General features: G+C 50.9%; 1 protein-coding gene across 1 annotated transcript in view; it reads right to left on the bottom strand.

The window, feature by feature from the left end:
* Positions 1 to 12,550, bottom strand: part of RBFOX1 (RNA binding fox-1 homolog 1) — a 2,532,432-nt gene extending 2,519,882 nt beyond the window's left edge. The window contains 5 exon segments of the mRNA XM_032257864.1: positions 11,901 to 12,136; positions 12,139 to 12,177; positions 12,180 to 12,320; positions 12,323 to 12,362; positions 12,365 to 12,550. Of these exon segments, the coding sequence (XP_032113755.1) occupies positions 11,901 to 12,136; positions 12,139 to 12,177; positions 12,180 to 12,320; positions 12,323 to 12,362; positions 12,365 to 12,535 (627 nt within the window). The 5' untranslated portion in view covers positions 12,536 to 12,550.
* Between the last annotated feature and the right edge of the window lie 4,681 nt (positions 12,551 to 17,231).

Here is a 17,231-nt window from a genome sequence, read left to right as displayed (position 1 = left end):
GGGAGGGAGAGGTGGTCATGCCATCATCTGTAGAAGCGGATGCCTACATAGGAGAGCACCACACGAATGCCTGGGGAGCTGGGTGACTGGCTGGAATTTCGCACAGGAGGCAAATTTAGCACAGATGCCCCTCTGACCTAAACAGCCCACCTCCAGGACCATCTCACAGAAATGCAGGCATGGAGCGCCAAGCGACGTGTGTGAGGAAATTCATCAGAATACCATCTGCAATTGGGAAGAGGCAGAAACCATCCAAAGACTTCTGGGTGCAGGGCTGGCTAAACGAAGTACAGAGCATCCACACGTCGGAATAAGTGCCGGGAGAAGAAGGCGCTGCCCAGGTTCCAACGTGAGGTGACGTCGGAGACACGCTGCCTGAAGAGCAGGCTTTTCCAAAGAACAAATACAGCATTATTCCATTTTTATATTTTTTAAATATTACAGTAAACATTTATGTACAAATACATGTGCTTGTGTGCACAGAGAAAACGGTGTGGATAGGAACAGAAAACCAAACACTCCGCGTTCTCACTCATAAGTGGGAGGGGAACACATGGACACAGTGAGGGGAACATCACACACAGGGGGCCTGTCAGGGGGTGGGGGGCGAGCACAGGGAGAGCATTAGGACAAATACATAATGCAAGTGGGGCTTAAAACCTAGATGACGGGGTGACAGGTGCAGCAAGCCATCATGGCATATGCATGCCTATGTAACAAATCTGCACATTCTGCACACGTATCCCAGAACTTAAAGAGAAAAGCAAAAGAAAGAAAAAGAAAAGGTGTGGAAAGGCATACCTCAACCCTTCCCAGGGTTACCTCTGAGAAGCAAGATCAAGAAAAGCACATGAAGAGGAAGTTCTGTTCTTTGTTTTTTACACAATTGCATTGCTTAAGCTCTTTTTTTTTCCTTTTTTTTTTGAGACACAGTCTCATTTTATTGCCCAGGCTGGAGTGCAGTGGCGCAGTCCTGGCTCACCTCAACCTCCTCTTTCTCACGACAACCCGCTCCTCCTGGGTTCAAACAGCTCTCTTGCCCCAGCCTCCCAAGTACCTAGAACTGCAGGTGTGCACCACCACACCCAGCTAACTTCTGTAGTTTTTGTAGAGACAAGGTTTTACTGTGTTGGCCAGGCTGGTCTCGAACACCGGGCCTGCCTGCCTTGGCCTCCCAAAGTGCTATGATTACAGGCGTGAGCCACTACACCCGGCCTGCTCTGCTTGAATTCTTTACACGTGAACAAATAAAAGTTTGTACTTTTAATAAGCAGAACAAAACTAAGAAGTTGTATTCAGACCGCATGGACCCTCTCATCTGGCCCAATTCCAAGGTAGGAAAGGCAGAAAGCAGGGGCTTACCCTCTATCAGGACAACGTGGAACAGAGTCAAAAACAAAAAAACTGAATGGCTCAGTCAATATGGGTGCAGACCCCCTTCCCAGGCACCCACACCTTGCAACCTAAGTCAACCAGTTTTCAACTCAGAGTCTTCCTCCCCAAAGAGTAGCAAGAACACAGGCCCTGGCCAGGGCCCTCCAGGAGGGTCGTGTCAGGGACAAGGTGGGGCGCACAGTTGGAGTGGCAGGAGGGAAGGGGTAATGAAGCCAAGGAAACCAGGGCACCCCATGCGTCCCAAAGGTTATGAAAACAGGGCGCTGCACAGAGCGCTGTGAACCTGTTTCTACAACACCCTGAAACATGAGGAAAAGGAAAACAAGGAAAATTCACCAAGCCCAGCCTCGCCTGGAGCAGGTTGAAGGTGTGTGACTTTCAAGTACACATATGTTTATTGTGGCACTGTTCGCAATAGCAAAGACTTGAAACCAACCCAAATGCCCATCAATGACAGACTGGATAAAGAAAATGTGGCACATATACACCATGGAATACTATGAAGCCATAAAAAAGGATGAGTTCATGTCCTTTGCAGGGACATGGATGGAGCTGGAAACCATCATTCTCTGCAAACTAACACAAGGACAGAAAACCAAACACTGCATGTTCTCAATCCTAAGTGGGTGCCGAACAGTGAGAACACATGAACACAGGGAGGGGAACATCACACACAGGGACCTGTCAGGGGGTGGGGGCCTAGGGAAGGTATAGCAGGGTGTGGGGGAATTGGGGAGGGATAGCATTAGAAGAAATACCTAATGCAGATGCCACGGGGATGGATGCAGCAAACCACCATGGCACGTGTATACCTATGTAACAAACCTGCACATTCTGCATATGTACCCTAGAACTTAAAGTATAATTTAAAAAGGAAAAAGAAATAAAAAAAGATGTGTGACTTTGTCTTTATGTTCTTTCGAATTGGAAATCCAACCTTCCCGTTCTGTGCCTTTAAGGTCCCTAAGGGACCAGCCTGAGCAACATATTGGGACACCATCTACACAGTTTGGTTTGTTTGTTTTGAGACAGAGCCCTGCTCTGTCGCCCAGGCTGGAGTGCAGTGGCGCAATCTCAGCTCACTGCAACCTCTGCCTCCTAAGTTCAAGTGATTCTCCTGGCTAAGCTTCCCAAGTAGCTGGGATTAAAGGCACCCACCACCACGCCCAGGTAATTTTTGTATTTTTAGTAGAGATGGGCTTTTAACACATTGGCCAGGCTGGTCTTGAACTCCTGGTCTCAGGTGATCCACCCACCTCAGCCTCCCAAAGTACTGAGATTACAGGTGTGAGCCAGCATGCCCAGTCCTCTTGTCCTAACTCTGCCATCTCTGGGGAGTATCCCCCGAGCAGCCTTTCCTGGCCCTGCCCTGCCCCTCTCCAGGGCTGCACTCTCAGACCCACCCCACCTGGCCCTGGGGCTCTGATCCTCAGCTGGGGAGGTCTAGGGGGTCAGAGGGAGCCAGACTCCTTAGAGAACCTAAGGCAGCAGCCCTGTGCTAGGCTGTGGGCAACCTGCCCCCTTCCGGCTAGGGCTCAATAGAAGGAGAAAGTCTGCCCCCAGAATATAGGGCCCTTGGAGGCCCTGAGGATCTGTGCTGGCAGTCAGAAGGACTGTCACCTCAGCGCAGTTGCCTGCAAGGAGGGCTGTGCAGGAAGCTGCATGTTGCTCAGAGAACAAAAAGGGAAATTAAATGCACCATCTGGTTATTAGCAAGAGCTTTTGAGGCAGACGCTTAAATATGCATGCCTAGACATTATAAAACTTGGGGGAAATGTTAATTTCAATAACGCCAGTTCCTGTGCTTGCAGAAACCATTCTTCCTTTCTCTTTCTTCCTAGTAATTTGGGGGCTCCATCCCTCAGAGTGGCAATACCAAGAAGGCTGACCTCACTGGGTTTTGGAAGCTGTACAAGGTGAGATCCCAAGCCCTTGCCTGGAGACCCATCTCAGGAAAATATTTAGAAGAGGGCAACAAGTTGCCATTCCCTCCCTCCTTTCTCTTCGCCATGCAAAAATCAGAAAGCACACTAGCCCAGTGCTCAGCCACAGTGGTGAGGAAACCCCACTCAAAATCCTGGGTCGTGCCTCTGATACCAAAGACCTGCAAAACTGGGACTAACCTGCTGCAACCCTAGCCCAGACTTGTGACACTTCACGGGCAGCTGGACTCATGGCCCTCTGGGACATCAGGGTATACAAAGTCCTCTTAGCCTAAGACTCTTAGGGTACACAGATCAGCATTTTTTTTCTTTCTCTTAAGGGCCAGATGGTAAATAGTCCAGCTTTGCATGCCATAGAGTCTCTGTCCCAACTATTCAACTCTCCATTGTAGCAGGAAAGCAGCCATAGACAGTATGCACTGAAATGGCCATGTTCCAATAAAACTATATTTGTATGAAGAAGCAGGGGGCCAGTTGTGGCTCATGGGCTATGGCCTGTCTCCTCTGCTACAGCGTGATCTCCAATGACCAACCCATCTTGTAGACCAGCACCTGGCACACAGGAGCTGCTCAGATACTTGGAGAAGAAAGGGAGAAGGCAAACAGCCCGCAGTGTGCAGATGAGGGTCTGCCAGCAGCACCAGCCTTTGCCATCGCATGCCAAGGGACACAGCCAGGGCAGTGCTCTCCACCAAGACTCGGTTCTTTTCCAAGGCAATGTGGTAATGGGACAGCAAGCATCATAGAAGGATAGGGGCTTTGGAGTCTCACAAACTATAGTTTACAAGACCAGGAGCATCCTGCACTTCACTGCACACATCTTGGGTGGGTGCTGGAGCATCCAGACTTAGAGTGAATCTTTTCCCCCTCCTCCCGCAACTGGCCTCCATTCAGCTTCCAGCAACGACGTGGTGTACCTAGACAATGGAATACTATTCAGTCTTCAAAAAGAAGGAAATCCTGCCACTTTTGACAACATGGATGAGCCTGGAGGATATTATGTTAAGTGAAATAAGCCAGGCACAGAAAGACAAATACCACATGATCTCACTTACATATGGAATCTAAAAGAGTTGAACACAGCCTGGCATGGTGGTTCATGCCTGTAATCCCAGCACTTTGGGAGACTTAAGACATACAGATTGCTTGAGCCCAGGAGTTCGAGACCAGCCTGGGCAACATACCAAGACCCCATCTATATAAAAAGTACAAAAATTAGTTGAGCATGGCGGTGCATGCCTGTAGTCCCAGGTACACGGGAGGCCAAGATGGGAGGATCATCTTGTTGAACTTGGGAGGCCAAGGCTGCAGTGGCCCAAGATCACACCTCTGCACTACAGCCTGGGCAACAGAATAAGACCGTCTCTAAATAAATAAATTAAAAGTTGAATTCACAGACGCAGAGTAGAATGATGGCTGCCAGGGTGGGCAAGTGGCCAGATGCCGGTCAAAGGACACAGTGTCATTTTTAGAGAGGAAGGGTCAGTTCAAGAGATCCATGGGCCAACATGGTACCTATAGCTAATGAAAATGTATCATATACTCGGAAATCACTAAGACAGTAGATTTTTTTAAGTGTTCTCACCACAAAAAAAAAAAATGATAAGTCTGGGAGGTGATACCGCATATGTTATTTAGCTTGATTTAGTCACTTTGTAACGTATACATATTTCAGTCACATCATGTGGTCCACCCTCCTGTACATAATTTTTGGTCAAGCCAGTAAATTCAAAAACTCCAAAAAACAATACATTCTCTTTACAAAAACTATTAAAAATAAAATTCAGAATTTTTTTTTTTTGAGATGGAGTCTCGCTCTTCTGCCGAGGCTGCAGTGCAGTGGTGCGATCTTGGCTCACTGCAATCTCTGCCTCCTGGGTTCAAATGATCCTCCTGCCTCAGCCTCCCAAGTAGCTGGGATTACAGGCGTGCGCCACTACACCCGGCTAATTTTTGTATTTTTAGTAAAGACCGCGTTTCACCATGCTGACCAGGCTGGTCTCAAACTTCTGACCTTAGGTGATCCACCAGCCTCAGCTTCCCAAAGTGCTGGGATTACAGGCATGAGCCATTGCACCTGGCCAGAATATAAAATATTGTTTAGTTCAACTAAAACATTAAAAGATAGATTATTTGTGTAAGTGGTAATTGCTTTAATAAGTATTGGCCAAAATATTCTCCTCACCTATCCACAATTAAATGCTTAATTGATATTTAATTGGATTTTGATAAAGTTTTCAAATCATGATTGATTTTTCCAATGTACAGTAAAATATATTTGAAACTATTTCATAAAAATTAATATTTTTAAATGGCCAGGCACAGTGGCTCATGCCTATAATCCCAGCTTTAGGAGGCCAAGGTGGGCAGATCACTTGAGGTCCGAAGTTTGAGAACAGCTTGGCCAACATGGCGAAACCTCATCTCTACTAAAACTACAAAAATTAGTTGGACATGGTGGCATGCGCCTACAATCCCAGTTACTCGGGAGGCTGGGGCAGGACAATGGCTTGAACCTGGGAAATGGGTTCCCCAGACTCAGAGCAAAACCCCCATCTTGTCTGTCTCCACTCTCATCCCAGGCAATCGCAGTCATGATGCCTCCCAAGCCCGAATCTCCAGCCAAAACCCGCCCTCCTAGCCCCAGATCCATCTGTCCTGGCACACATCGTCCCTGGGTCCCAGAGCAACGCCAGCCAATGAGTCCACCATCAACTTCCTCTTCTTGCCTGACGTTGTCAGCCCTGAGGTGAAACTTGACCCTTCACCTCCAGTACCTGACAGATCCGTAACTCGTTTGGAATGTAACTCACAAACATTCCCCAAATCAGGCACCAGACTCCACACATCTCCAACACTGCCATGTGCGTCACCAGCATCCCTGGCAGGGACCCCACCCCAGCCTCCATCTCATCCTCTTCCAGTCCCTTGAGTTCTGTGTCACATTCCAGAGGCCACCGAAAGAATCATGATCACCTTAATGAAATTAAAAGAATTGGCTGGGTGTGGTGGCTCACACCTGTAATCCCAGCACTTTGGGAGGCTGAGGCGGGTGGCTCACGAGGTCAAGAGATCAAGACCATCCTGGCCAACATGGTGAAATACCGTCTCTACTAAAAATACAAAAATTAGCTGGGTGTGGTGGTGCACACCTGTAGTCCCAGCTACTCGGGAGGCTGAGGCAGGAGAATCACATCACTTGAACCCTAGAGGTGGAGGTTGCAGTGAGCTGAGATTGCGCCCCCGCACTCCAGCCTAGTATCAGAGTGAGACTCCATCTCAAAAAAAGAACTGAGAAGACATTTGCCTATGGTACAAAGTCGTTCCAACTGAGAAACACAAATCAAGATCCAGCCTGCCGGTCCTGCGGTTAAATTTTTCTGAAATAATTAAAGCCCATCGCCATACACCGCCCACTCCACAAGTCCTCCCAGCACAGAGACTTGCTTCTCTGGAGAAGCTTGAAATGTCCAGTGCATACCCACCCCTCTCTGTCATAGCCAACAGGAATGTGCTCTGTGTCTTCTTCCTTCTCGGACCCTCCACCAACCCGCGCAGCACTTTCAGCCAGTGGAGGATGCAAGAGCGTCCCACCATTTCCCACTTATGCACTGCATTCCTCAGGAGCCTGCCTCCTTAATTACAAGAGCGCCACGGCAGACACATCGTGTTCCGGCGGGTGGCCGTGTCCTCGTGTCGGCTTGAAAGATCGTTGCCAGGGATATATCTGTATCTCGGCAGAGAGCTTCAGCCTGTGTAGTCCAGCTGTGCTCAAATGGAAATCCGAAAACCCAGATGTTGGTCCAAACACCCTGTCTTGGGGAGCTGGCTCTGCAAGTCCCCAACAAGGGAGAGAACTGGGAGGGCCATATGCCCTGCCTGTCCACATCTCTGCCTCGTAGGATCCTGGCCTCTGAGAACCAGGGGACATGGCAAGGAATTGACAAGTCTTGTGCAGAAAGGCAAGATGACACCCAAATCCACTCTGCTGTCTAGGTGGAGGATACTCTGCTCTGTACCACACCACCACGCCGGTGCATGAGGGGATGGACGACGGTGGATGGAGAGCCCAACTGTAAAACGATATTGCCCAAGTATTTCGTGCTTTGTCTGTGTTTCAGTGCTATGCCCACCCCAGCGCGGTGGCTCACACCTGTAATCCAGCACTTTGGGAGGCCAAGGCAGGTGGATTATCCCTGGTCAGGAGTTTGAGAAGAATTTAGATAAGAGACAGAAGGGGAAAGGGATCCTAGAGAAAAAGAGTTGTGGTTCTTAGGTCTACCATCCAGCAGGAAGGAAATGTACAAACACATGAGTGACACTAAAATCAGCCTTCAAAAAGGCAAAAGGATGTAATTATGCTTTTAGACAAAATCTTGCTCTGGTGCCCAGCCTAGAGCCCGGAGGCATGATCATGGCTCACTGCAGCCCTGACCTCCCCATCTCAAGCAAACCTTCCACCTCAGTCTCCCTTGGGATTATAGGTGTGTGCCACTGCAACCTGCTAATTTTTTAAATTTAATTTTTTCTAGAAAGTGGAACTCTCTATAAAAAGACAGAGGCCGAGGCGGGCAGATCACTCCTGGTCAGGAGTTTGAGACCAGCCTGGCCAATGTGGTGAAACGCCATCTCGACTACAAACACGAAAATTAGCCGGGCGTGGTGGCATGCACCTGTCACCCCAGCTACTCAGAAGGCTGAGGCAGGAGAATCACTTGAACCCAGGAAGCGAAGGTTGCAATGAGCAGAGATCGCACCACTGTACTCCAGCCTGGGCGACAGAGCGAGACCCCAACTTTAAATAAATAAATAAATAAATAAATAAATAAATAAATGCTAGGCCTACCATTTTCCATATATTGTGCCATGAGGAAATCCCACATACCCTTCCTATGAGATTGTTTCTCATTCTCTCCATTTTATAGATGAGAACACTGAGGCCCCTGGAGCAGGATTAACTTCCCAAGGCCACATTGCTCATTAAGGGTGCAGCAGGGACCCAGGCTGGACACTCTCACCCTCAAACATTTTCACAAGTGTAGACCAATGCCTCTCAACGGGGGTGGTTTTGCTCACACACCACGGCTTTACCCCAAGACATATGAAACCGCCTGGAGACATTTGGAGCAGCCACGGCTGAGAGGGGGGATGGTATCTAGAGGATGGAGACTAGAGCCGCTGCTAAACACCCTGCAACACGCAGGACAGCCCGCCGCCACCACCAAGCATCTGACCCCAAGCGCTGTGACTGTGCCAAAGCTGAGAAACCCAGGTTTCCCCCCAGCAAGAAGAGAAAACACCTGCACTGTGGATTCACCTCTACAGGAGCCCAGGCTGACAATAACCTTCCTGACCTGCTTCCAGCCCTGGACTGGATGCTTTCACCTGGCGAGTCCATCAGGGACTTCAGGGACTCCGATGAGTTATTACCCTTGAATGTTCGGTTCTGCCTGACAACCCAGAAACCTCTGCCGAGCTGCCTGGTCTTGGGGAAGGCTGAGCTAATGGTTGAGGTTGATAACCAAATACATAGAAGAGGCTTTCCTCTCCCTCCTGGAAGAGCTGTGGGTCAGACACACCCTGGCGTCATTCACAAGGGTCAATAAAGGCTTGGGGAGGGCCAGGTTTTCTATGACTTCTCAATGGGGTGGATGTTTGTGGATATACAGGAAGCCCGTGACACTTCTGATATTGGCAGGGAATCACCCCTCATAAACAGATGCCCTGCAGCAGGACTTGACACTCAGGGGCTCCTGGGATCCCGATTTACCTGCTAAAGCATCTTCCAGCCACCACCAAAGAAGGCAACCCCTTGCCACCCAACGACAAGAACACAGCCTGGGAGCCACCCCAAGGGACACCCAGTCACATTAAAACCTCAGCCATGCAGAGCACCAGGCCTGGTGATGAGAAAGAACATTTTACCCTTAAAAGCATCTCAATGCCCATGCCAGTTCTTGCAGAGAAAACTCCAAAATAACCTGCTATTAAAGAACAAGGATGGTTTTGACATTTTTACCAAGCTAATGGTCTACGCAGACAAAATCTCATAAAAGGGCACTGTGTTCTTCTTGATCCACTCAGACATAACCTACGAGTGAAGAAACGGGCTCTCCTCCTCAAAGAAATCACTGCTGATCCTCACGCCAGCCTGACACTGCTTCCTGGGTTCTTCAAAGAGAGTATTCCCATAGAAACTAAAAAGGAAGAGCAATCTGTCTGACAGGCTGTGTGAGCAGCAATGGGCTTTGGGACAAACTGTAAGTTTGAAAATCAAGATTCCCTCTTTTCGAGGGGACACTGGACTGAGCGGATGCAGGCACCCCAAAAAGAGGGTACCACATTCAGATTCAGAAAACAAGAATGGTTCCTACTTGGTTCCTCCATCCTTCAGGTCACAGGACTCCCATTTCCCCTGGTGGGCCAAAAAATTCAGTGGGGTTTCTGCCTTTTAAATATTTCATTAACAATATATAATCTTTTTAACCTCCAAAATGCATTTTAACATGAAGATTCTGGCTGAAGGCCCGTGTGTGTATGTCTGTCTCTCTCTCTCTCTTCCTTGAGACATTTTGTCACCCAGGCTGGGGTGCAGTGGCACAATCACAGCTCACTGCTGCCTTGACCTCCCAGGCTCTAGAGATCCTCCCACCTCAGCCTCCCAAGTAGCTGGGACTGCAGGCACAAACCACCATACTCAGGTTGGTTTTTTTTTTTTCTTTTCTTTTTGGTAGAAATGAGGCTTCACCACATTTCCCAGGCTGGTCTCAAACTCCTGGGCTCAAGCGATCCTCCCCACTTGGCCTTTCAAAGTGCTGGGATTATTGGCTTGAGCCACCACACCCGGCCAAGAACCTTGTCTCTTGTGATGCACCCCACAACTAAACATCGCTCCAAACACACACCAAGGCATGAGTTTCAGTCCCAAGTTCCATGTAACAAGCAAACACTCCATACCAGACACAATGCTGAGCACTGTCTACAGACGAGCTTCCCTTCCTCTCAGCAACAGCAGCGCCATGAAATGGGGCCTGTTGGCAGATCCATTTGCCACTGAAGACACTAAGGCTCAGAGAGGGTGAGTGACTTGTGCCAGGTCAGCCAGCCAAGGAGGGGCAGAACCAGGATGCAAACCCCAGCCGCCTGGCTCCAGACCCACATTCCCAAGGTTGCACTACACTTGGTGGCTTCACTGCATTCTGGTATCCTGGTCTGTGGCAGAGTCCACGTAAAACAGGTAGGGAAAGGGAGGGAAAGGGACTTCACACAATCAAGTTTCACGTGTTACACTGCCGCCATAATTGTGTTCCCAGTCGGGACATCACCCTTATCCTTTCCGTGATGGGGCCGAGAAAACCTTCCAGAGAACTGTCCTCCTCCTCCTCCCTGGATCTCAGAGAGAATTCACCTGCATTTGGTGTCCAGGTGACTGAAGCTCTGAAGGCAGTAGCGTGCACAGGGAGATGAGGGTGTCACCAGAAGAAAGGCTCCCAGGCAGCCTCCAGGAGCAACCCCAAGCCTAGGCAGGGGGGCTCTGATGCGGCCCAATGCGAGGAGAGCTGCCCGTGCTGCCTACATGTGTTCAGAACGAAAGGAGCCCTCTCTCACACGTGGGGCTCATTAACCAGGAATCAAATTATTAAGACAAGCTCAGCTGAGCAAATGGTCAAACATTAAAAACATTTAGAAGGCACAAAGAGGTCAACCCCATTATCCATCAAAAGCCATCGAAGTGGCGGCCCTCACTAAGGGTACTGCTATCCAGCCGGCCCTCGTCTGCCCTCCAAACCCACGTGCCTCCCCAGTGGAAGGCCAGCAAAGCCACACAGGAAGATTTGGGGTGGGAAGCACAAAGTGAGCCCCAGGAGGCCAGACAGGCCACGGAGCTCCATCCCACACACACAGGCCCGGTGACTCAGGGACCCACGTGTCCAGCACACGGGGAGCTCACAGGGACAGCGCCCGGGGGATGCCAGGAACTTTGCCTCTCCGTCCCTCTCTGAAGGGATGGAAAGAGGAGAGCGATTTCTGGGATGGAAGCCATCTGCCTCCTCTCAACTCTCGCTGCCCAACCAGAAAGGGAAGAAAAACAGGAAGATGCGGGGCAGGTGAGGAGCTGGGTGAGCGCCGCCAGCCCGCAGCCCAGCAGGGCAGGGCTTGGCCAAGCCTGGCGCCAGGGACTTCCCCACCCAAGCCCCTCGACAGAGTCCCAAGCAGGTGCCCACACAAGATGCCCGGGGTGGGGGGCACATGCGAGGGCTGCCCAGCGCAACCCCTGCCCCTTCCCCTGCTGGGGGCCCCCAGCACGCGGGGCTCCCCCTCCCCTGTGTGGCCACCGCAGCGTCCAGCGGGTCTCCAGGACAGGGACGTCGTGGGAGGATAAGGAAGTCAGAGCCACGCACCCGAGCAGGGCCGCTGGCTTCCCGGAGGTCCCCCCAGCTGCCACTCCGCGCGCGGGAGTTGCCGCTCAGTTACCAACTTCCACCCGGGGCCGGCCCCGGAGCCGCCCGCCGCCCCCGCCCCGCGCCCCGGCACCCCGGGCCGCCGCACCCCATCACTCACCGCTCTGCCGTCGCCACCTGTCTGGGTGCCGGTCTCCTCCCGGCCCGGCCGCGGCGCGTCCTCCCCGTCCTCGGGCCCCGCGCCGGCCCCCTCCGGCCCCAGCCGCAGCCTCTTCTCCTCGGGAGGGACGTCGTCCTCCTCCCTCCTGGGCCGGCCGTCCCTGCCTCGGGGCTTGCCCGTGGCTTCGGCGCTGCCGGAAGGGCTGGCCATGGCTCCGGGGGCTCTGCCTGCACTTCGGGAGACGCAGGACCCGGCGTGAGCGGCCTCTCCGCGGAGCTGGGGCGTCTGAGCGCGGGCTCGGCGGGTCCGCGCGGCGCGGAGCTGGGCATCGGGGCCGGCGCGGGCTCCTCCGCGGGCCGCTCCTGGCTCTCTGGCGCCCTCTGCTGGCCGCTCGCGCGCACCGCGGACTCACCGGGCCCGGCCTGCGCCGCGCTCACCTGCCCCGGCCCGGGCGGTCGGATCGGTGATGTCCCCTCCCCAGGGCCAGGCCCACTCCGGCCAGGGCGTGCACCTCCACCCCGCCCCGGCCAGGTTGCACCCCGATGGTCTCCCTGCCCAAGGAGGAGAGAAGACAAGGGACGCACCCAGGGGGTGGACATCAGCCACAGCCACCTTGTCTTTCTCTTAGCTTGCATCTTGCGTGATTTGGAGGTGGTGGGAAAACCGAGGCTGCTCAAAACTCGCCTGCAGGATGACACGCATGCATCTTTGCATTGCCTACCTACAAAGATTTTTTGAGCGTCAGTGTGGACCAGGCGTGGTGATGGGGGAGGGGATATAGTGGTGAACATGACAGGCATTGTCTTCACCCAGTGAGGCCCAGCGCTGCAGATGGACATTGTCAATTGGGCAGAAGGACGGCATGGAGAAGTGCTGGGCGCATGGAAACTGAAACAGACAGGAGGCTCGATGGGTCTTGGAACCAGGAGAGGGATAGCACAGGGGCTGTTCCAAAGGAAGCGACAGCTGAGACGTGTCGGAAAGTTGTTTCAGCCCAGTAGAGGGTGTTTGGGCAGAGGGAATAGCACGTGCAAAGGCCCAGAGGCTAGGGAAGAAGCAGAATGAGAGTCTGGGGCCAGAGCTGGTGAGCAAGGGGAGAGAGGTGTGATGAGCCGATTGGCTGGGACCCGGCCATGCAGGGACAGAGGAGATAGGGGATCCTTGCAGACCCAGGGCTCAGGCACAGAGACAATGCAGGTGGACTAAAGGAGGAGACATCGAGAAATATTTTGGAGGCAGGCACTGATGAGTGAGCACAGGGTGCACCCTTAGCATCAGTGTGGGGCTCCTTCCTTGGCTGTGTGATGAGCTGAGCCAGCAGATATTTTCTGGACATTGAGGTGCTATGTCCAGAGTCAAGGACAGGCTAAGTGAGTACCAGCAGCTCCTGGCTCACCTCAAAGGCAGGGGAGGCTGGGGAGGCAGGAGAGGCAGGGGAGGCAGGAGAGGCTGGGGAGGCAGGAGGAGCAAGGAAGACCCGCGAGGCAAGGAAGACAGGAGAGGCAAGGGAGGCTGTGGAGGCTGTGCCCCTTCCATAATTCTGCCCAGGATCCTAGACCCCTGTACTCCCTGAGCTCCCCCACTCCAAGTGCTGGGACCATGTTGCACAACTGTTTCCCCGCTAAGCTCCAGAAGGCAGCCCCAACCCTGCTGTGCTTCCTATTTCATCCCTAACAGCTCTCACAGTGGGCAGCACATAGTAGGTGCTCTGGAAACACAGGTGGGTGAGCACATGGGTCTCTCAGCACCGTCCTCTCTTCTTTAGCTTTTCCATGTCACCAGCACAAATAATTCTGATAATGACACGAGATTTGAGACCTTCTTCTACAACTTTCCATATGCTAATCCATCTCTACTTCACAACAGCCCTGTGGGGGGGTGCTATTAGGATGCCCATTTTACAGAGGAGGAGACTGAGGCATAAAGAGGGTGACATGCCCAAGGCACACTACAAGGGCCAGGGCCAAGTGGCCACAGCACTCAGTCCCGAAAGGCAAGGTGGATGCAGTTACCCTAAAGGACAGCAGAGTCAAAGCTGCAACCAGAATAGCCTGACTCGCAGGCCTATGGTGCCAACTGATCACAGTGTTTCTAGAAGTGAAATAGATAAGAAGCCTGCCACATTTTTACTTGATCTGGGTTTGCAGAAGAGTTCTAGGTCAGGTGAGCATAAGTCTATCTTGAATCATAAAAACAGACTCACAGTCCCCAATCAATTCCCACACATAAGCCAGTTCACAGACCCTCAGCCCCTTGTCTGAATGGGAGGCCAGGTCCCCTCCAGAAAGGACTCTGCTCCATTGCCAGAAACATACTGTCAGTCTTTTTCCCAGCCTGCCTCCAAAAGAATATGTAGCCTTTTACCAGGATGACTGCATAGAGGAAAAGGAACTCATCAGACCTGGACGTGGGCTCTCAGCTGGCACTAGAGCCGGGGGACCCAAAACAAAATGAGGGTCTACCAGTCAGAATAGGGGTTTTGGAGATCAGGTGAATGTTGGTTCAAGTTCATGTCATGGGTGCATCCAGTGGGTCCCCAAACCCATCCTCTGGTTATATACAAAGTGGCAATGCTGAAATTCAAATTCAAGGCATCCAGCAGAGAGGCCGCGCTCTCACCCGTGAAACATTCTGATATCTCTGGAAAGAAAACCGTCATTCAGGGTTCCAGTCCCCACCCACACAGCCTGACCCAATTCCAGTGCCCAAAGTCATCGTGTCAACCCCATCTTTTGCAGCATTTAAACTAGGCAGGAAAATTAGGGACAATTAAAAGGACATGGGGGTCACCGGCTAGTCGTAGACTCTCTCTGGTGTGTATCATAAATATCTCCCTCTCTGAGGTTTAATTTGGACATACTCTGTCCCAGTATGCAGCATACCTTGACAGGGTCTCACTCTCTTGCCCAGTCTGGAGTGCAGTAGCACAATTATGGTTCATTGCAGCCTCAACTTCCCAGGCTCCATCAATCCTCCCGCCTCAGCCTCCTGAGTAACTGGGACTAAAGGCGTGCACCACCACACCTGGCTAATTTTTGTATTTTTTGGAGAGATGGGGTTTCTCTATTTGTCCAGGTTGGTCTTGAACTCCTGGGCTCAAGCAATCTGCCCATCTTGGCCTCCCAAAGTGCTGGGATTAGAAGTGTGAGCCATTGCGCCCAGCCTCCTCTTCCTCTTGACGGTGAATTCTGTAAGGGCCAAGACTACAGGCTCATTATCATTTTTGTTGTTTAATAGATTTTATTTTTTAGAATAGTTTCAGGTTTACAGAAAAATGAGCAGAAAGTGTAGCGTTCCCATATATGCCCTCACATCCTCCTATCCTGTTTCTGCAGTTACTAACATGTGGTTGTAATGTAGCGCATTTGTTGCAAATGATGAGTCAACACTGATACATTATTGTTAACTCCAGTCCTTAGTTTAGGTTTCTCTCCTGGTGTGTTGTACATTCTTTGAATGGATGCAACCATCCACTATTGGATCTACCATTACAGTGTCACACAGAATTGTCTCACAGCCCTACAAATCCCCTGTGCTAAGCTGGTTCATTCTTGAATCTCCATTGCTCTTCTATGGTACCAAGCCGTCAGCTGGAGCATGTGGTTGTTGAATGGACGGATATTGGAACAAGTGCTGCCAAATGTTTCCATCCTGGACAAGTAAAGAAAATCGGCCCTGATGGTTTTTGTTTTTTTGTTTTGAGACGGAGATTTGCGCTTATTGCCCAGGCTGGAGTACAATGGTGCGATCTCAGCTCACCGCCACCTCCGCCTCCCAGGTTCAAGCAATTCTCCTGCCTCAGCCTCCGGAGTAGCTGGGACTGCAGGCATGCACCACCACACCCAGCTAATTTTGTATTTTTAGTGGAGATGGGATTGCTACATGTTGGTCAGGCTGGTCTCAAACTCTTGACCTCAGGTGATCTGCCCACCTCAGCCTCCCAAAGTGCTGGGATTATAGGTGTGAGCCACGCACCCAGCCAGCCCTGATGTTTTAAATGCCCTGACATCAGAAGAAAGGGTATGAGTTTACCAAACCACTGGGATTAGCTCCCCAAAGAACCATTTCCCCAACTAGATCTGATGATCAAGACAGCAGACAGTCCAGAACAAGGGGGGTCCCTTTTATTCTGACCTGGGAAAAATGTCTGTACATTCCTTGGGAGCCCAGAAAATGTCAACATCGGGGCCAACAGACAAAAGAGGAAATATCTAGAGAAAGAAGAAGGGGTTCTTTTTCTATCAATCTGAGAGGAGAATTCTCACCACTTCAGGCGTAGATGTCATAAATAAGTAATAAAGCAGCAAGCAGAAGTGATGGAAACTATAAAAGACATTGTAGATATTTGTTTTGGTTTGCTTTTTTGTTTTTGTTGTTGTTTTTTTAAGTTTAAATATATATAAGTTTTTTTGTTATACTTTAAGTTCTGGGGTACGTGTGCAAATTGTGGTGGATTGTTACATAGGTATACACATGCCATAGTGATTTGCTGCATCCATCCCCCCATCATCTACATTAGGTATTTCTCCTAATGTTATCCCTCCCCAATTCCCCCACCTCCTGCTATCCCTCCCCTAGTCCACCCCCACCCCCCAACAGGCTCCAGTGTGTGATGTTCCACTCCTTGTGTCCATGTGTTCTCATTGTTCAACACCCACTTATGAGTGAGAACATGTGGTATTTCATTTTCTGTTCTGGTGTCAGTTTGCTGAGAATGATGGTTTCCAGCTTCATCCATGTCCCTGCAAAGGATATGAACTCATCCTTTTTTATGGCTTCATAGTATTCCATGGTGCATATGTACCACATTTTCTTTATCCAGTCTATCATTGATGGGCATTTGGGTTGGTTCCAAGTCTTTGCTATTGTAAACAGTGCCACAATGAACATACGGGTGAATGTGTCTTTATAAGAGAACAATTTATAATCATTTCAGTTTAAACCCAGTAATGGGATTGCTGGGTCAAATGGTATTTCTATTTCTAGATCCTTGAGGAATCACCACGCTGTCTGCAATTGTGGATATCTGAAGGAAGACAAGCCTTCTGCATCGATGAGGTCTTTAGGCTCTTGTCCTAACCCCCACACCCACAGAGAAGATGCATCTAACCCCAGTGAGTACCTGGGTCCCATCACAAGGAGACCCTAAGATGATGATTCAAGTGCAAGAAGCTTATTTTGGGGGGTGATACCAGGAAACCCTACTGATATCCTGGGGATACAGGATGAATATGGAGAAGGGAAGACAGCCGGCAAAAGGTTTGTTATCCTCTCGGTGACCCCCGTGGGCATCCTAGGACTTAATCTGACTGAGAGAACGTGTAGACGGTG

This window comes from Sapajus apella, unplaced genomic scaffold (assembly GCF_009761245.1).
Source record: "Sapajus apella isolate SASKATOON/1434 unplaced genomic scaffold, GSC_monkey_1.0 scaffold99, whole genome shotgun sequence".
Lineage (NCBI taxonomy): Eukaryota > Metazoa > Chordata > Mammalia > Primates > Cebidae > Sapajus > Sapajus apella.
Note: the sequence above shows the minus strand (reverse complement) of the source record. Positions and strands in the feature narration are given on the sequence as shown.